The sequence below is a fragment of the Epinephelus lanceolatus genome, chromosome 15, assembly GCF_041903045.1.
Source record: "Epinephelus lanceolatus isolate andai-2023 chromosome 15, ASM4190304v1, whole genome shotgun sequence".
Lineage (NCBI taxonomy): Eukaryota > Metazoa > Chordata > Actinopteri > Perciformes > Serranidae > Epinephelus > Epinephelus lanceolatus.
The window spans coordinates 1,663,478-1,684,488 of NC_135748.1; the positions used below are offsets into that span (position 1 = coordinate 1,663,478).

Here is a 21,011-nt window from a genome sequence, read left to right on the forward strand (position 1 = left end):
ATAGACCATGTTATATTACATTGTCAGAGATATGAAACAGATAGACAGCATTTGATTAACAATCTTAGAAACAATAAGGTACCATTTGATATCCTGGACATTCTGCAACAGAACTCAGGAAATAAGTGGTATGGATTCATTTTTCAGTTTCTAAGAATGAGTAACTTGATGGAGAGGATATAGGGTGACCAGGGGTCCGTTTCAGAAAGGAGGTTTAACAAACTCTGAGCCTAACCCTGAACTCTGAGTTGAGTAACTCTGAGATGGGAAACTCTGGGTTACGGGTTTCAGAACAGGTGATTTCAATCGGTTCAATCAACACAGTTTGTTCACTCTGAGTTAAGCGCGTGCACCACGACTTTAAAAAGCCGTCATCAATGGAGCCCCGATACCACGATTCACCATGGCAACAAGCTACAAGAAAAGGTCTGCATTTTTTACTCCTCTGGAGTTGGATATTTTAATACGCTTATACAGCGAATTTGAAGCTGTTTTCAGGAAGAAGAGTAACACGGCTGCAGCAGCGAAGGAACGGGAGTCGGTGTGTATGGCAAGCCGTTTTAACATTTAATCACTAAGTCCGACTATCCGGAATTACCATTATAGATATCTATAACGTCATTTTGACTAGTAGTAATGTCATTGTGACTAGTATGAATTTTAATTTAAGATATCTGTAACGTCATTCTGACTAGTCAAAACTGAATTACAGATATCTGTAACGTCATTTTGACTAGTCAAAACTGAATGACAGATATCTATAACGTCATTCTGACTAGTCAAAACTGAATTACAGATATCTATGACGTCATTCTGAATAGTCAAAACTGAATTACAGATATCTGTAATTCAGTTTTGACTAGTAAGATTCAAACTATTGCCATTCATGTGTATGGGGTTTGTCATTATAGATATCTACAATTACATTATGACTAGTCATAATTCAGTTGTAGATATCTACAACGTCATTTTGACTAGTCATAATTCAGTTGCGGATATCTACAACGTCATTTTGACTAGTGAAAATGACGTTGTAGATATCTACAACGTCATTTTGACTAGTCATAATTCGAATTCAAGATATCTACAACGTCATTCTGACTATCTGAAACTCAATTCAAGATATCTAGAAAGGACCATGTAGATATCTTCAATTGATGATAATTAAAGATATCTTGAACTTGAATTATGACTAGTCAAAATTAATTTGTAGATATCTCAAACTGGAATTACAGATATCCACAATTCAGTTGCAGATATCCACAATAAGAATTGCAGATATCCGCAACAGCATTGGAGATATCTATAATGACAAACCCCATACACATGAATGGCAAAAATAGTTTGAATCTTACTAGTCAAAACTCTAATTACAGATATCTGTAATTAGAGTTTTGACTAGTCAAAATCTAATTACAGATATCTTGAATAAGATTTTTGACTAGGCAAAATTATGTTGCAGATATCAGTAATGAATATCCAGTCTAGCTATTAAATGTTAAAACGGCATGCCATAGGCGCCACCCACAGGATTTTCTCTTCACACATTCACACCGCACGGTCCGGTGCTACTATGACAATAAACAGAGAGCCCACGTGGGCCGGCGACTGCATGCAGCTTCTTCTCATTGGCCGGAGGGGAATGCTAGCGCGGGTGACAACCAATCATGTGGGACATGGTCTCAATTTGTGTGATGCATGAAAAGATACAGAAATGCTGTGCAGTCCCGCGCAATGCGGGACGTCTGGTCACTCTAAGAGGATATAATTTCTCCTTTTTTTTTTTTTTTTTTTTTTTTGTTAAGAGGGTGTAATAGTCATTTTGATCCACACTCCATTCCAGTTGGTGGCGGTAATGCACCAATTCGTTGTTTGCCAACCGCCAATAAACAGTAGAAGAAGAAGAAGAAGAAGCAGAAGGAGAAGAAGCGTATAGAGGTCGAACAATGGCGGTGCCGTCCAAGAAAGTGTTCGAGGTCTTTGTGTCCAAAATACCATGGACTATTGCTGGCAGTAAGTCTGTTAACTGGTTCAATGACCTTTCATATTTAGCTGCAGGGAGATATGCGTCTGTGGCCACTCACTTCATTCTGTACAGGTTGTAGATACAGCAGGCATGGCACGGTACGGTATGCAGCCTCGCCATCATTGTCTGGCCGTCACGTGTGTTAGTTAACTTTACCAAATACTCTGTGCACGTGAGGACATCAAATTATTTAAAACAACAACAATTTATTTCAGAGAGGCGCATTTCAATCAAATATGCATCTTTAACACCAAGCAACACACACTCAGTTTACTGATATAACTTTATCTTCCTAAAACTAGCCTAATGCAGTCCCATCCAACAGTCCTGCAATAAATCTGCCCTCGGAAAGGTTACAATCTTCAGGCTTTAATGAAACTGGTTAAGACAGGTGTAGGTGTCGATTCAACTCGAGATCGTCACTGACGAGGGTGTAGTTTTAGATCTTCACTGTGGAGAGTGTAATTTTAGATCTTCATTGTGGAGGGTGTAGTTTTAGAACGTCACTGTGGAGGGTTTTTTTTTCCAACAACATTTAAGTCTTTATGGAGGTAGGGTTTATTGCAGAACTGTTATCTTTGACTCCATTAGTTATAAATAGGTGTACCTAATAAAGTGGCACCTCGGCGTTTGAATACGTGCTAATAATGCTGTAGCACAGCTGGTACTTGGAGCATCAACAAATAATTTGTAAAATCCAAAGTCTGAGTTTAACTTCTGCTTTGTGCTTGAGATGATGAAGTGTTCCTGTGTGTTTTTCAGAGGAGATGAGGGAGTACTTTGCACAGTTTGGCCCAGTCAAGAAATGTCTTCTTCCGTTTGTAAGTTGTCCCAGCATAAGTCTGAAACACTGAAACGTTCTTTTGTTCAGATTGTGTTCATTGGTTCTGTCCAGATCACAGTTACACTCCTGTGCTGCCCCATTGATTTATTAATTCTTTGCTCGACTTGCTTTGCCTGAGGGCCACTTTGCTAACTAAAATACTTTTTCTGCACTGTGGTACCATGTTTATATTACAGATTTATGGTAAATCTAAAACTGTGCGTGTGGCGGGTTGGCTGTGAATATGCTCAACTATTAAAACTGGGATATTTTTTTTCGAATGAAAGAGTGCATATCTCTGTGATTTTAAATTTATTGAAGGAAACACACTCAGATGAACTATTTATGATTATTAATTAAATATTCCCTGATTGAAATCAAAGCACACATTGCTTGAAGTTCCCCTAAAAGCAGAAAATAAATAACTTGCATTTCTTGCAACCAAAACAGAATATTTTGAATATTAGAAAATAACTCACATCTCTTCAAATATGTCACATTTTAGTTTTAAAGTAAAAATCAAGTTCTCTAAAAATAAATAATAATAAAATAAATAATTTGTGTTTTTTGCAAACAATATAAATTTAAATATTGCCACGTCAAAAGTAGAAAATAATAACTTGCATCTCGTGTAAACATTTTTTAAGACAATGCCTTGTCAAAAGTAAAAAATAACTTGCATCACTTACTTTTTACTAAATGTGTTGTACATGTTTGGCACCACAGTTTGGTAAAAAAAATATTTTCGCGGAGTCACGTGGGACGCCGTCTGGAATGGCTGTGTAGTGAGGAGCTCTGCAGGGCCGAACACATCACGCCCCTCTAAAAATAAGATTGTAAGAGTGCGTCAATAAGTGCTTGAATGTAAGTCTAATAGTGATAGGAACAAGTCGACAACATGCCAGGAGACGAACTGAGACAAAGCATGCGGGGGAAGAAGAAGTATGAGAAGGAGCTAGCGGCGGCAGCTGGCGAGGCTCAGTTTGATACAGCCACGGAGCTAGCTAGCATCAAGACCATGCTGCAGGGAATCGCAACCGACATCGGAGGAATGAAAGTGAGCCTCGAGTCTCTCCAGACGACGGTACGGCAGCTCGGGGGCAGAATTACGGAGGCTGAAACCTGCATCTCTACACTAGAAGATGGATGTAACACGAGAGAGGAAGAGGTAACTCGAGTGGGGAAAACTGTAGAGCAGCTTCAGGAGCGGGTGACATATCTGGAAGACACGGGGCGCCGTAATAATGTTCGTATAGTTGGTGTGTTGGAGGACTCTGAGAAGAGAAATATGGATGAGTTTGTGGGCACATTGCTGAAGGAGGGACTGGGCTTGGACACTGACGGAGGCTTTGAGATAGAGCGTGCTCACAGATGTGGTCCCAAGCCAAACCCTGAAGTGAGATATAGCCGCCACATTTTGGTCAAGTTCCTCCAATTCGGGGCGAGAGAGGTGGTACTGAGAGCAGCGAGGGAGAAGGGAAATGTCGAGTGGCAAGGCCAGCGCATATACTTAAGACAGGACCTGTCTAAAGACACAGTACAGAAGCGCTAAAAATATGACAAGGCCAAACGCCAACTCCGAACAATGAAGGATGTCTCATATGCCATGTTGTACCGGGATATACTGAAGATATTGGCAAACAACAAGAGCCACTTCTTCACGACCCCCGCGGAGGCGCAGGCTTTCATTTCCACACTACGCTGACAGCTGCACCTGCTGAGGATCAGTCACTGGGGGGCGACAGAGGATCACACAGTCCCCTGGGACTTGGACTTACAGTTACCAGAGATGAAAACCAGGGGTGAGGACTTACTATCACTCTATATATAAAGGGTGTAAGACTTATACTGGGATTGATATTAAAAGGGTATTACACTGGGCCTAATTGCAACAGATTATTGGTCATAATCTGATATGCCCAAATATGAAGGTAATAAGAGAATATGAGAGGGGGGGGGGCACTTTTAGTTTCACGGACCTATTATAGTAGGTTGTTTTGTTTTCGTTATCAAAGTTGAGGATGGCAGCAGACCAGGACCTGTTGGATGGTCTGTGCTGACGGGGATTGTTCACTTTTGTGTTTTTTCTCACAGTTTTCTTATTAATTTTTGTTTTCAATAGTTTAGCACATTCTGGTTTGTCTGATAGTATGGTGACACTACAAATCACTCTTATGACAAGCATAGAGCATTTCTCTGAATATTTGAATATACACATTGTGATATCAGAACAGGACTTGGGACGTATAATAAACTGAACCATCACTATGACAGGAACACTTAAAATAGTTACCTGGAATGTAAAGGGGGCTAATCTTGTCATTAAAAGAAAGAAACTCCTAATGTATTTAAAACAAAAGAAAACAGACATAGCTCTCCCGCAGGAGACACATTTGGACCCAGCAGAATCCAAAAAGCTACAGAGGGACTGGGTAGGGCAGATTTTCTACAGTACATTCTCTTCCAGCAAACGAGGTGTTATTATTCTGATATGTAAAAATCTAATTACTAAGGTATATGACCAGAAAAATGATACAGAGGGGAGATGGGTAGCACTTGATATAGAGTTAATGGGGAAAAGATGGTCACTGGTAAATATATATGCCCCCAACGTAGACTCTCCTGAGTTTTTTTTTTACTTAAACAAAATAATACAGAATATGGGGAATACTGATATAATAGTTGGAGGTGACTTTAATCAAGTAAGGGACAATGTATTAGATAGATCAGAGGATGCAGGTAGATCTAGGCCCATTCAAAAATCCCAAATAGCTATTGATTCAATCTCAGAAGAACTTGGTCTGGTGGACATGTGGAGGCTTTTACATCCTCAGGAGAGGGGATATACCTTCTTCTCCAACCTGCACTCGTCGTATTCTAGGATCGTTTATTTTTTGGTATCGAAGCAGTTAGTGTCAATAGTAGAACAGACCTCTATAGGAAATATTGTGATTACTGACCATGGACCTGTAGATTTGACTTTGCAATTTAAGACTGAGAATGAAAAGCGCTCCACCCGCTGGAGATTTAATGTATCACAGCTCCAAAACGAACATTCTTGTGATTTTATCAGACAGCAAATATTAGAATATTGGGAAATTAATGAGGGGACAGTGAATAACCCAGGGGTGGTCTGGGATGCTTTTAAGGCATATCTAAGGGGTAGACTAATAGAGGGCTGCACGATTCTGGAAAAAATGAGAATCACGATTTTTTTGGCTTATAATTGAGATCACGATTCTCTCCCGATTTTTTTCAACATAAAGATTTATTGTGCTTATTTCCTGATACAAAAGGAAAAGTAACAAAAATTATAAATAAATAATAAAAAAAAATCAGTAAATAACAAAAGCTATGATTGTGCCTGATACAAGAGACACAAGGCACATAAACTCTGGTCAGCAGAGAAGGAACATTCCTGTTTTAGCTTTAGTCTCTTGTCTTCTCTTACAGCTTTTGAATAATTTTAACAATAATATCAATGTTGAACAACATTTTTCTGAGGTAGGTATTCCAGGCCTGGAATTAAGTCAAAATTAAACGTTTTAACACCATGCATTTGACAGGAGTATTCACCTAACATAACCTACATATCTTTAATTATATAATTATTTATATGTCTCTATGTATATTTTTACATAAATCCCCAATATTTTATTTGCCTTTAAAAAAATCCTCTTCCTTCATTTAATTTGACAGTGTTTACTGTATTGTATTATATGTATTAATTCTCTACAGGATTTTGTATGTTCTTTAATGTGTGTTCAATTTATTAAAAGGCAAAAAAAAACAAAAACATTTTTGGTGAACCCCGCAGCAAAGTGACCCTCTTCCTCAGAGAGGATCTTTGCCTCCCAGTTTGTTCCTGGCGGCAGAGCAGAGTGATCCGTCTTTCTTCTAAGAGGATCTTTGTCCCATGAGAGCAGGCAGCTGTTCTCCGTGTCCGCAGTGTAAACATCTTTCGCTGGTGATTTGACAGTCACTAGAAGCACATTATGACCCTTTGTAAAACTGTCTGTGTGGTACCTGTGTTGTACATGAGCTAACAATAGCGGCTAAGGACTGAGAGGCTGTCCGGTGTGTGTGTGTGTGTGTGTGTGTGTGTGTGTGTGTGTGTGTGTGTGTGTGTGTCTGTCTGTCTGAGGAGTGTCCGTACGTTAACTTGCCGTAGCCTTGCTGTTCGTTATGTTAATGTTATTGTCGGCAGCCCTGAATATCTTGTAAAGCTTTAGCATAGTTAGTTAACACATTTGTTATCGGCCCATGTGTTTACTGCTACAGAAAATTAATAAATCTTTGGTTTATTTGCACAGCGTCGCCTCTCTGCCGTCTTTTATCACGCTTACTAACGCTAAGTTAACTTTACCAGCAGATCTGTATGAGGCACAAACTGAGGCTACAGTTAGCAGTGTGTTTCTCCCCTGTCTTGCTGCTTTACAAACTGCCGGCCGGCTGACGCTCTGCATCATGTGGTATAACGCTGCGTCATTGGGAGCGCGTGTTTTCATGCAGATGATGTCCCGACTCCCGGCACGGGCGGGGCCGGCAGAATTGCAGTCATTGAAAAATTAGATCGCATATGCATATGAATCGAGATCATGATTTTATTACGATTAATCATGCAGCCCTAGACTAATACAGCATTCCTCTTATCTTAAAAAACAGGCAGCGGGCCAACTGCCTAGATTGGAAGTTCTGATACGAGACCTGGAAAATAAATATGTGGACAGTAGGAACCAGACTGTATTTGCTAAGCTGAGCAAGGCAAAGTTTGCGCTAAATAGTATCATGCAGAGAAGGGCAGAGTTCTCATTGTTTAGATGCAGACAGAAATATTATGAACAGGGAGAAAGAGCAGGGAGGTTACTGGCTCAGAGGGTGAAACAACAGCAAACCCAAACCTTAATGCTGGGGATACAGAATGAAAGAGGGGAGATTGTAACAGATAATATGGAGATCAACAACACTTTCAAATTATTCTATCAGAAATTGTATACGTCACAGGACACGTGGAATATTGGAGAATTCCAAGATTTTCTGTCTAGGATTAATTTGCCGGAGTTATCTGGGCCAGTTGGGGAGGAGCTGGGGGGACCCATCACCTTAGGAGAGGTCCGACAAGCCATTAAAGACCTTGCTGCTGGGAGGTCTCCGGGGGGTGATGGGCTCCCCACAGACCTCTACAAGGCATTCTCAGATCTGCTGGCTCCAGAGCTTCTCACTGTATTTCAGGATGCGTTCTGGAGGGGAAGTCTACCAGAAAGTATGCAAGATGCAATAATAACACTAATTCACAAAAAGGGTAAAGACCCACAAATGTGTGGGAGTTATAGGCCAGTGTCCTTGATAAACGTGGATGCAAAGATCCTCGCTAAGATTTTAGCGACAAGGCTAGAGAGGTACCTACCAACACTAATCCACCCAGATCAGGTGGGATTTATCAAGGGCCGGACATCAGCAGATAATTTACGTAGATTGTTGCATCTCATATGGCAAACAAGAAATAGTGCAGAACCGATGGTGGCTTTCTCTCTGGACGCAGAGAAAGCGTATGACAGAGTGGAGTGGGAGTATTTGTTTGCAATACTTGAACGGTTTGGGATTGGTAGTGCATATGTTAAATGGGTAAAGCTGTTGTATAGATGTCCAAGGGCATCTGTCCTCACAAATGGGATTATTTCTGCTCCTTTTAACCTGTTACGTGGGACCAGGCAGGGCTGCCCCTTGTCCCCTCTGATCTTCACCCTGGCCTTGGAACCACTAGCAGGAGCCATCAGGGGCCATGTCAATATTGAAGGCATAGTTGCAGGACAGAAAGAACACAAATTGCTTTTATATGCGGATGACATTTTATTGGTATCAAATAACCCAGAAACTGCAGTTCCACAGATCCTGTCGTTGATTGGCTCTTTCTCGCGTATATCAGGATATAAGATCAATTGGTCTAAACCTGAAGCTATGCCCTTGTCTAAATTATGCCCCCCGAGTATTCGTAGTAAATGGCAATTTAAGTGGCTTCCAACCGGACTGGTTTATTTAGGTATTATGATTACACCTGGAATGGAAAACATAATGAATGTAAATTTGCTGCCCCTTATCCAAAAAATTGAAAGTAACTTATTAAATTGGGCAAAATTGGGTCTGTCACTGATAGGTAGGATAAATATCTTAAAGATGATTGTAGTACCACAGATGAATTATGTAACATATATGCTACCTCTGGAGTTTCCTCCCCCACTTCTTGCTAGATATAACAGAGCCATAAGTAGTTTTCTATGGGCAGGCAAGAAACCCTCTTTTAATAAGAAGAAACTGTATGCATCAGTGAGAGGCGGGGCTCGGGTGCCCAAGAATAGATTGGTATCATTATGCCTTCTCATTAAGTCAGTTATCTAAATTAAATCTATCAGAGGCCTGTGCTCCTGCATGAGTAGCAATGGAGAAAGAGCTAGTGGAGCCCTTCTCGATACAAGCTTTTCTTACTCAGACAGGAAGGGATATACCTTATAGAATCTCTGTGTTGGCATTTGCTAGAGACAGCTGGAGAAGAGCTTATCAGACTCAAATCCCTATTATACCAAAGGGTCATCAATATGGCATAATAAGTCATTGAAAATTAATAAGAAGTCTATCATGTGGGAAAATTGGGTGAGAGCAGGAGTAATATTAATGGAAGACCTGTTTGATGGGAAACACTTAGTCTCCTTTGAACAGCTGGTGTCCAAATATGACATACCTAGGAAGGATTTTTGGAAATTTATGCAAATGAGGAGTTGTATAACAACAGCAGATAGAAAGAAACATCTTGCCCCTGTCACGGATATCCAGGAGTTGTGGCGATCGAGCTGGAAGCTTAGAGGGGGGATATCCAGGTTTTATAATGTGCTTAGAGAACATCAATCACCAAACTATGAGGGTGTCAAACTGACTTGGGAAAAAGACCTGGGAACACCTATTCAAGGGGAAAGCTGGAGGAAAACAGTACAATCGTGGTATTCCACAGCCCGGGACATGCAAACACGCTTAATTACTTTCAGAATCATAAATAAAAATTATTGGACTCCAGCAAAGATGTCGAGGCTGGAACTAAGTGAGGACGACAAGTGTTGGAGGTGTGACAAAGGGAGGGGCACGTTGATCCACATGTTATATGAATGTGAAATGGTACATGACATCTGATCAGCGGTTGTCAGATGTATTAACAATATATTGGGAACAGAATTCACAGAGGGTCCAGCATTATGTATATTAGGTATCATACCAATAGAAGCCAACTTGTCTGCACATATGTGTTCTTGGTTGAAATTAGCCCTCCTAACAGGAAGCAGGATAGTTCTTAGGCATTGGAAGTCAAGAGACAAGGACAGTTTTAAGGAATGGAGAGATGAACTGGCTAAAATAGATTCTTTTGAGCAGCTTATTCACAGGGTTAACAACAGTCTAAGTGTGTTCAGAAAAGTCTGGGACCCCTATCTGGAAATGATGAATAGAGAGGATTGCCATGATAATTGAAATCCATGTGGAATGTCCCTGATGTAAGTGTATTATCTTGTAATGCTCAGTAGATGAATGTGGAATGCAATGTTGTATGAGGAAACGTGGTACTGTATATATTGTCAAGAGGAATGTGCAGGTTCTCTTTTATGTTTAATGTTGGTTTTCTGTTTTCTGTTTTTCTTAGTTTGGTTTTATATTGCTGTAAATGGACATATTGACATGTAAAATGTGTGATCAAGTGGTGGAAAAGCAATAAAAAAGTTTAATTGTAAAAAAATATATATATATATATATATATTCGCGATGGCACTGCATGTCTTTTGTCAAGGGTTTTAAGGAGGTGTTTAAACCCACTGTGCTCCACTGTAGCTATGGGAGCCATGTCCTTTGCGATGTAGTAGGAAATGGCGTCAGTTATTTCTTTCCATTTTCTTGAATCTTCTTCATATTGTGTAGCCTTTGTTAATGCTTTTGCATGCACTCCTCATATTTGGTAAGGTGATTGTGCTCAAATGCTGAAACAGATTGGTGGTATTACCTGGTATTGATAGTTGCTGAAAGGTTTTTCTGCAGTGTTTACATTTTATTTTCCTTCTGTTTGGCATTTTCTTGATGAAAGCCAAAGCCACACGCATTAGTATGTTTTCAAGGGGACAGTACAAGAACACACACAGTGGGGAAAGTATTAACAGAATTGAAAAAAAACACTAATTTACAGACATGGGCAAGATTACGTTGGTTAGAGGTTCTGAATGTCTGTTTCAATTAATTTTCAATTTATTGCCCAGCCCTACCAGTGACTACTTATAATACTACTAATGAAGAATTCTTTGGATTAATAATCAAAATTTTCCCATCCAATTCATTCCTATTGATACCAGGTGTTTTAGATGGTTATGTGTGTTTCTCCACTCAGGCAGCCAATCAACAGAGTTTTAATATTTGTTAAGACACCCACAGCAGTGATAAACATGTTTTTTCATGAGCTGTTTGTGTTTGTGTGTATGACTGTTTGTGTGCTGTGTGTTGCACCAGGATAAAGAAACAGGCTTCCACAGAGGCTTCTGCTGGGTGGGATTCACCACAGAGGAGGGCCTGAACAATGCACTGCAAAAAGACCCACACATGCTGGAGGGGGCAAAGGTAAAGAGTAAAGTCTTGTGGATATTGGAGTATTTATTAACACAACACAACACAAGCTTGGATTGCTGTGGTTTCGTAAAACATACCACCATAAAAATGGGCAGGATCTGAACAGAGGGCTGTACTATGAAGCAGGATTTGCGGATTAGTTGAGCCTTAAGTCAGTTTTCAATGTTGAGAAGGTGGCTCTCTTTTACCTGGTTGGGACCGGTTTTTGTTTTGAGTTTCAGATTGAAATCTGCAAAAAAGCACCTGTCACTAAACTCCTCTGGAATTAGTGTCAGTCTATAGTCAATAAGCAATCTATGAGTGATACACATTCTCAGCTGAGGGAATACATTATAAATGCAAAGTTGTTAAGCCATATGTTGCATCAATAATGCCACCAAATAAAGCTGTGCAGTTGCCGTAAAGTAGCACTGCTCTTGCTCTCACTGAACTACTGAATGTGTTTGTTGTGTTCTCTCTGCTCCATCTGTCCACGCTGGCTCTTAAAGAAGCCTTCTATAAAATCACATATAGCATTATGCATTAAAACTTCACTATATGATTAATCAGGGTGGTGTTTACTTGCTTACGACAAGCAGTATAATTCCTTTAAAACATACCATAATGTTACCCCTTTGAATAATGACTTTATGTTTGGTCCTGATTAGGGCTGGGCGATATGGACAAAAATTCATATCCCAGTATTTTCAGGCTGAATGGCAATACACGATATATATCCCGGTGTTTTCTATGAAATGGGCTACATGTTCAGTTGCAAGCTGATCCACGGCTAAAGTCCTCTGTTATTTTTGCTACATGTGTTTTTCCACACCAGGGCAGGTAAAAGAAGTTTACTTGTTGGAGGTGAGCTGTTTGCAGGGGTGCAGTAAAAGCCTCTTGTCTCCAGTTCTTCATCAATTTCTGATTTTACTCTTCCTCCTTGCAATATTATTACACTTGTCTTAAAGGGAAATTTCGGTTTATTTCAACCTGTCTCCTATCGTCCTAAATTTGTTTCAAATGACTAGTGATGAAAAATAATAGTTAGCATGTTAGCCGTTAGCCTAGATACAGCCGGGGCGCATTAGTAGTGTCAGACCTGTTAAAACGTAAGTGAACGGGCATCCCTTCAAGTGCAAAGTTAGTCCACTAAATAAGCTTTTTCTCCACAAAGACTGCCTCATATATATAAATGTCAGAGAACATATAGAAAACGACATGTAAACGTGTTGTCTTACCTTACCGGTGTGCTGCCATGTTTGTTTATCCCTCTCGCTCTGCTTTCCAAAGCGCGGCCGAAATATATCTCGCCAGCCCTAGATAAAGCCCAGCTGGATACTAACGTTACTCCAGGTGGAGGTGTCTCGTCCTCGGTCACATCCAGACCTTGAAAATAAGGCTGCAACCGGTCCCATTCCTTGCAACAGAGGCATTCCTCTTCTGTGGGCACTGGGGCACAGCATTCACAGGTACACCACCAATCTCCAGAGTTATCTCCAGAGGCTGTATCTAGGCTAACGGCTAACATGCTAACTATTATTTTTCATCACTAGTCACTTGAAACAAATTTAGGACGATAGGAGACAGGTTGAAATAAACCGAAATTTCCCTTTAATTGAAGAAAAGTTCCTGACTTTTGCTAATTCTGTAATAAATATATTTTAAGTCATATAGTCTTAAAATAAAAGTCTGTCATTATTTTGCTTTGTAAAAACTTTTAGTGTGAAGTAGCAAAATATGGAAATAGAGTTTTCGAGCAGCAGCTTAACAAAACTTATAATACTGCTGATAGTGAACATGAAACAGTAAAATAAAGCCAATATGTAAAGTAAAAACAGGATGCAGGAGAGAAACTAAACTCCAAACCACAGAGATTCAGTTAGAAGCTACAAAAGTTCTGAGAGCTGAACACACAGGGACACAAAACGCCTTTCTCTCTGGTCTCCCACAGACAGAGGTGAGGAGAGTCTCACAACACACACGGCTTGTTAGAGGGCGAGAAACAGCCTCTCATGGGTTGGCTGCGGTCGGCGAGATGCCACGGCTACCCACTTAAGTGCGGGCGGCCCGGCTTTTTGACCCGCTCCGGAGAAGGAGTAGGTGCACAGCTCGGTGTGACATCGGGCATCTAAATTGATAACGGAAACACAAATCAGCGCTTGACTGGACGGCTAAAAGTTACAGAGGAAAAGGCCACAGATACGCGCAAATACGTGGTCCGCCATCGTTGTTGTTCCTTCGAGCTCGGCGCCAGTGGGAAAGCAACGACGTATACAGTGACGCAATGACGTGGCCCTCTAACCACCTCGAGCCGTGGAAAAGCAAATTGGTTCTCAGCTGGTTCGCAAGTTGAACCAACTGAGAACCAGCCCCAGCACCAGCACTGGAACTGCTTTGGTGGAAAAGGGGTATCATTCACTTAAAGGTTCTACAGCAACACTAAGAGAGACATAGAGCTGCTATTCTGTTCAATCTGTCTGTTAGTTAGTCTACAGTGCCACATAGGTCTATATGTTGCATGTGCTAAGCTAAATTAGTCTGTGAGATTAATGAAATTAGCGCAGTAGCACAATGATTGTGTCAGGTGAGCGTTTGCTAGTTTGTGTGTGAGGTGGATCATAGCGCATTGCCATTCTTCTTGGTAGTTTAAGTCTTGTGTAACACTGAGACGTTGCCTGGATGCAGGCAACATATGGGTTTAAAAAATGCAGCGACAACAGACATTTCATATACAAGACGTATAAATAGGATTAATAGCCTAAATAATAAAAACATTAAATCATTTTCCAGCACTAGATGCATTTGAAAGGCTGTGGGAAACCACTTTTGCATGTCAGCTACCTTTTTAATCTGTTTTTCATGTGTTGTTGTTAAGCCCCAGTCTAGGGGTATTGAAGCATGACATAAGAAACTAGAGAAGCAATTTCTGAAGAAATTGCGGGTGTGAATGCTGCCAGCTGAAGCCACGCTGCAATGCTGCCTTGAATACAATAAAGTTTGAATGATCTGAATGTTTGAAAGTTTGTTGAAAAGCTGACGCCACACTAAATAGCTGCCTTTTATAAAATAAAGTTTGAATGATTTGAATATTTGAATGTTTTACTGAGATTTATGAAATCCAATATGGCCTCCGCCTAGTGACGCCACAAAATGCAAATTAGATGAGTTAATGTACTCCCATCACAAACTTTGGGTCATGATAAATAGTTTTCTCATTTACAGTATGCCTTTTTCTCTCAACACTTTCAAGTGACAGCCTTTTGAAATGTAGAAATGAATATTTTCCTCAATAAACTCTGGCAACTAAAAGGTTAAAATGGAGATTCTGCCCCTGTCATGTCTGCATGTAAGATGTAGGCACGCACACACATCATGTTTCTGTTAGTTTGTGTGGCACAGCGGTTGCCATGGTAATAAACTAGGTGCACCTGGCAGAAGAGCAGGGAGATAGACAGATCACAGAGAAGAGAGCTCTTTTAGAGGAGATTTAACTCCCCGAACAAGTTCTTCCCATACCCAAACCGTTGGTCCAATCATGAAAATAAAGTGATGGTGAGAGAGATAAACTTCTTGTGAATGCACGTGTCATGTTTTATATTTCTAGAGTCAAAAATGTGGTCACAGGAGCGAGTTTAAAATGTGTTGCACCTCAGCTGTTTTCCAGAAATTTGTCCTCTCAGTTTACATGGGAGTGAATGAGAAAAAAATCGGTGCTCCCTTCGCTTTGGAGCCACTCAGCAAAAATGTGTACGTGTGAGAGATTCCATGTCAACATTTCTGTGACCAGGACAAATTTTCCTACGTTTTGTGGTATAAATTGTGTCTGTACAGTGAAAATTGTGGCCATATGAGCGAGTTGAAGAGAAAATTCAAGTATGAGTAGAGGTCTGTGTGTGCGCAGCCGTTGTCATGGCGATTCCTGACTTGCCTGCACTTAAGGGGCACATAGAGAGCTCATGAGAGAGCAGATCAGCAAAGGCTGTTTTTAATGGGTTTGAACTCCTCAAACAAGTTCTTCCCATACCTAAACCGTTGCTCCAATCATGAAAATAAAGTGATGGTGAGAGAGATAAACTTCTTGTTAAGACACGTGTCATGTTTTATATTTCTAGAGTCAAAAATGTAGTCACAGGAGCGAGTTACAAATGTGTTGCACCTCAGCTGTTTCCAGAAATTTCTCCTCTCAGCTTACATGGGAGTGAATGAGAAAAAAATCGGCGCTCCCTTCACTTTGGAGCCGCTCAGCAAAAATGTGTACGTGGGACAGATTCCATGTCACCATTTCTGTGAGCAGGACAAATTTTCCTACGTGTTTGGTATAAATTGTGTATGTTCAGTGAAAATTGTGGCCGTATGAGCGAGTTGAAGAGAAAATTTCGTGATGAGTTTACAGCTGCTTTCCACTCTAGTGATGACATCACCCACTCTAGCTCACGCAATACACACCCATTATAAAGTCTGAGAAGGGCTGAAAACTTCATGTATTTAAAACTGACTTTGTAGAAAAACTAAAAGAGATATTGAAAATTTGAATTAGTTCCTGAAAGTCGACGGCAGCGTGAACGTTTTAGAGTTGGAATGGAGTTTCTGCGTCAATGTATGAATTCGTGATGTGTGGGTGAAGATGAGTGAGTTTGAAGGATTTTGTCATTGACTTCCATTATAACAAAGTTTCAGAAAACACTGAATATTTTTGAAAGTTTGAATGGGATTGAAAAGTTGAATCATATGTAAAATGTCAGCAAAATGATGAATATTTTCCATTTTGAATGGAGTTTCTAGCTGAAAGTATGAATCGGTAGTCACAGTTTGAAAAAAGGTGAAATTTTTAGATTTTTGAGGATTCTGTAATGCATTCTCAATGGGAAAAGGATTTGGGAAAAATCGGAAATATCTCGGAAAGTATGAATGTTAGGAAAAAAGTGAATAGATCCGGGAATGTCCTAATTCAGCTGAACGTTTTCATGTTTGAATGGTTTTAATCAGTTGAAGTTTGTGGAACAAGTAGCGAACCAACCGTTTTCGCTCCATCCGCTTTAAGAGAAGTCGGAATTTTAACGTTGAATTCCCGGGAAAGTATGAACTTTATGGAAAAATCTGAAAGTTTCCGATAATGTCCTAAAGAAGCTGAATCAGAAGTTTGAATGGTTTGAATCGGTTGAAGTATGTTGAAGATAATTGATGGAAGAAGAAGAAGAAGAAGAAATAATTTTGGTAGTAGAAGAACATAGGTTGTGAATGCTTCCAGAGACAGAGAGAGATGCAGGATAGATGGTAATGGCAGTAGCTTACAACATTAATGAAAGTAATAATATTATAATTAATAATATATTAATATCTGATAGTATACATGTGTGACAGTAATCATATGTGTATAATGACAGTAGAAGTATGACTAATGGTAACAGCAGCAGCAGGAGGCATCTGGCAGGACCACGGCAGCAGCACAACCACACACGTCACACTATCCAGGCACCGCTGCAATACGAGTTAACCTGAGAGACAGTGGAGCACAAAGGCTCCGGAGAAGAAGCCGAGTCAGTGACATCCAGAATGGCCGAGTTAGCAAGATGCAGTAATAGGACACGAGAGAAGGAGAGAAGGTGCCCGGTGTATTATAGGGGGTCCTCCGACAGACTAGGCCTAAGTCAGCCTAACTAGGGGCTGGTACAAGGCAAGCCTGAGTCAGCCCTAACTATAAGCTTTATCAAAGAGGAAAGTCTTAAGTCTAGTCTTAAATGTGGAGACGGTGTCTGCCTCCCGGACCGCAACAGGAAGATGATTCCACAGGAGAGGAGCCTGATAGCTGAAGGCTCTGGCTCCTGATCTACTTTTGGAGACTTTAGGGACCACGAGTAACCCTGCATTCTCAGAGCGCAGAGTTCTGGTGGGATAATATGGCACTCTAAGATATGACGGAGCTTGACCATTTAGAGCTTTATAAGTTAACAGTAGGATTTTAAATTCAATTCTGGATTTTACAGGGAGCCAGTGCAGAGAAGCTAAAACAGGAGAAATATGATCTCGTTTCTTAGTTCCTGTTAGTACACGTGCTGCTGCATTCTGAATTAGCTGGAGAGTTTTTTAAGGACTTACTAGAGCTACCAGATAATAGAGAGTTACAGTAATCCAGCCTTGAGGTAACAAAAGCGTGGACCAATTTTTTAACAGGGACGCTTGTGGATAAAAACTATAAACACGGTGCAACAAGAGGTAAATTCTTCAGTGCAATACAGTCGTGAGTTTCTTACAGACATTAGAAACCGCTGCAGAGATCCAATGCTAAAACCGGGAGAGCTCGGAATGTGTAGCAAGCTTGGCGTGCTACGTTGAGCTAGCCCTGAGATGACCGTGGTTTCGGCTGGAGCTGTCCCGACGGGGAGACACCGGCAGCGCTGTGACAGGACGCGGGAGCGAGGGAAGCACGGAGGGCCAGCTGTTCCCAGTGGCCTTTTAGCGAACGTCCGCTCGGACTGTGGAGATCCACTACATCCGACTGTGGAGATCCACTCACCGAGGAGTGAGGGACCGCTGCGTCCTTGTGTTCACTGAGACGTGGATGAATGGTAAAATATCAGACTCCGGTGTTGAACTAACGGGGCTAACACTACATAGAGCAGACAGGGAGGCTGCATCATCTGGTAAGCTCCGTGGAGGCGGTGTGGCAGTATACACAAACAATTCATGGTGCTGTGATGTGAAGAGGATGATCCCAGTTCTGCTCTCAAGATGTGGAGTTTTGGACTGTGAAATGTCGACTCTTTTCATCTTACTATTGCACTTGATGTTCTTTCTCATATGTTGCACAAATTGTTTTTAAATGTTGGGGTATGCCACATGTCATTTCGTTTCTGTGCTGTGCATAGAAATGACAAAGAAGTTCAGTTCATAACGTTATATATGACAACACAGCACCCAGATGCTAATGGCTAACGTTAGCCTACTGTAGCATAGCCTCTGAAACATTAACATCATCTTCCTTGTGCGTTTCCACTTACTAGTAACGTTAACGCTACTATGTAACGTTAGCACTGTAACCTTATTCTAAAACGCTAAACTAAAACTTATTCTAAAGTTTTAAAACTCAGGGGCTGTGTTTGACTGTCGTGGTTGTAACGTTACACTCGCTATCTTCTTCCGTGTATCTAACGTTACCTTGCCAACACCTACATCTAACATAGACATAATGAGGATGTAATGGAGAAGGGGGAAGTAGGCCTTTGGAGGGAGGTGGAGTTGCAGGAGGAGGGGGATGCGACTTTGGAGGGAGGCGGGAGTTGTGGATGTTCAGATTTTTTCTAAGTGCTGTGTGAAATGCAAGAAAGGTAAGAGTTGCTTTAACAGCAGCTTAACCAAACTGTTCACACCAATGAAATGGCTCAATGTACCGAGCACGAACACAGGCTAAAAATAGTATTTCAACCAGCGGAAAACGGAGGAGGAAAGCGATCGGCTGGTAGCATCGATTTACGGCGTCATTGCGGCCGACTTGGATGTTAAGTAGGCCAAGCACCCAGCTTTGCCAATCCGCAATAGCGACGTCATGGAGAGTCACCCAATCGGCACTGGGCATTTGCACCTGTAACACACAGATCCTCACAGGAAGATCACTGCACCATACACAATAACAAATACATGTTGAAAAATACGGCTGGCTACAACAGTTGTATTTACTTTACTACTCTTTTATAACAGACAAAAGGTTTGCCACAACGGTAAAATAATCAAATTCACTTGTCATATCAACAAAGTCCTGTGGTGATAGTCAGGGTTTTGTTTTATGTTTCCATCAGTTTATTCTCACTTGAAAAAGGTGACATGAATCTTTCCATTGTATTTAAAACCATTAAGAAGAAGCAGCTCTTTATGAATCCGTCTTGGAAAAATTCAGTTTTTTCACTCTGTTATTATTTGCTTTGGAGAGATGCCGGAGTGACAGGGCTGCCGCGTTGTTGGTGTTCCAAGCAGTTATGGGTTTGAAGCCTTGCCTAAGGGCACCCTGGCAGTACCTAGGAGTCAAAAATGCACCTCTGCTTTTCTATGAAAATGTATTCACCCACAGATTAAGTTTTTTTATATGATTTAATTTTATTTGATAAAATGGTGACAACTCTTACAGTGATCATCAGTATAAATACAGCAAATGTTAACATATCAGCATATGAAACTTAGGCTATTGAGTATGTTTTTACAAATCAGAATGAAATTAGTATGATCAGTATGACATGAGGCAGACCCTGAAAATATTGATATTCTGCATGTATTATATTCTTCCTGTTTGTTCTCAGCTCCAGGTTCAGAGGAACAGACGTCCCTTTGCAGGGCAGAAGTCAAACAAAGACAGTGAATATGACTGAAACTCTGGGATTCTGATGTGTGGATGAGACAGGCAAAGGCTCAGATTCATTCAGTCTGCCTCAGCTGCTTGATATATGACATTTTTGCAGTTCTGTTTGGGACATGTAAAAAACCTGACCAGTACACTGGGGTTGGTGTATGTATATCCATTCTGAAGTATGATCCCGGTGTGTTCCTTCCTCTGTACACCTTATTATTGCTGTTGTTTTAATGTCCAGTTGTAATGTCTATTTATTGTCAGTGATAATGTTGTACTTCCTGTCACTATCCTGTCACACACCACCAACAGTACATATTGGGAAGGTTTATGAAACATCATTCACTCATTTCCAGTGTATGGCAATAAAAACTGTGTTAAAGTCTCATGTCTCATGTTGGTAGCAATACTTGTGCTTGTAAGGTAGTATTTTGTTTTGTAGTTTTACTCCTTCTACTTGAGTAAAGGATCTTTGGACTTAATTGGCCATTGGCTGTGGACACTGGCAAACAATAGACTGCAGCTGCTTTGAGCAAGTTAAACCTTTTGGGCACCAGGTGGCAATAAACTCCTGCAGTGGTGGAGGAAATATTCAGATCCCATATTAAAAGTGCTGATACCACTGTAAAAATACTCCATAACAAGTAAAGGTCCTGCATTTAAACTCTGTGCAGATTAAACAAACAGTGTATAACATGTTGATTAGTGATCTTCAGAGAGCATATATTTGTTCCAGCAGAGACGAGCCAGTTCTCAGTATATTTGAACTTTACCTTCAAATTATCTTGAATTGGCAAAGGCATCAGTAATTGTCAGCTGCTTCACATGTCAGTGTATCTAATCATGTACCACAGAGGAGTGACAGCAGGGGAGGTTGATGGGGGTTGATGGGATTGATCAGCGTAAGTCTGACAGTTAAGGCTTTAAGTCATGATTATCAACAATTTTCGAAGTTATTAGATGTCAAAACTCTGTATAAGCACATATACAACCCCTGGCAAAAATTATGGAATCACCAGTCTTGGAGGATGTTCATTCAGTTGTTTCATTTTGTAGAAAAAAAGCAGATCACAGACATGACACAAAACCAAAGTCATTTCAAATGGCAACTTTCTGGCTTTAAGAAACACTAAAAGAAATCAAGAAAAAAAATGTGGTAGTCAGTAACAGTTACTTTTTTAGACCAAGCAGAGGGAAAA

General features: G+C 40.6%; 1 protein-coding gene across 1 annotated transcript; it reads left to right on the plus strand.

The window, feature by feature from the left end:
* Positions 1-1,857: 1,857 nt before the first annotated feature.
* Positions 1,858-20,197, plus strand: slirp (SRA stem-loop interacting RNA binding protein). Its single transcript, XM_033642894.2, has 4 exons — positions 1,858-2,013; positions 2,789-2,847; positions 11,382-11,489; positions 19,766-20,197. The coding sequence occupies exons 1-4, from the start codon at positions 1,947-1,949 to the stop codon at positions 19,832-19,834; spliced, it is 303 nt and encodes a 100-aa protein (XP_033498785.1). The 5' UTR covers positions 1,858-1,946; the 3' UTR covers positions 19,835-20,197.
* The last annotated feature ends 814 nt before the right edge of the window (positions 20,198-21,011 follow it).

What these genes read in the sequence shown, in the direction of transcription:
- slirp (XM_033642894.2), top strand. Translation starts at nt 1,947, where the DNA reads ATGGCGGTGCCGTCCAAGAAAGTGTTCGAGGTCTTTGTGTCCAAAATA. An exon ending in ACCATGGACTATTGCTGGCA is followed by an intron (nt 2,014 to 2,788) that starts GTAAGTCTGTTA and finishes TGTGTTTTTCAG; the next exon opens with AGGAGATGAGGGAGTACTTT. An exon ending in ACATGCTGGAGGGGGCAAAG is followed by an intron (nt 11,490 to 19,765) that starts GTAAAGAGTAAA and finishes GTTTGTTCTCAG; the next exon opens with CTCCAGGTTCAGAGGAACAG.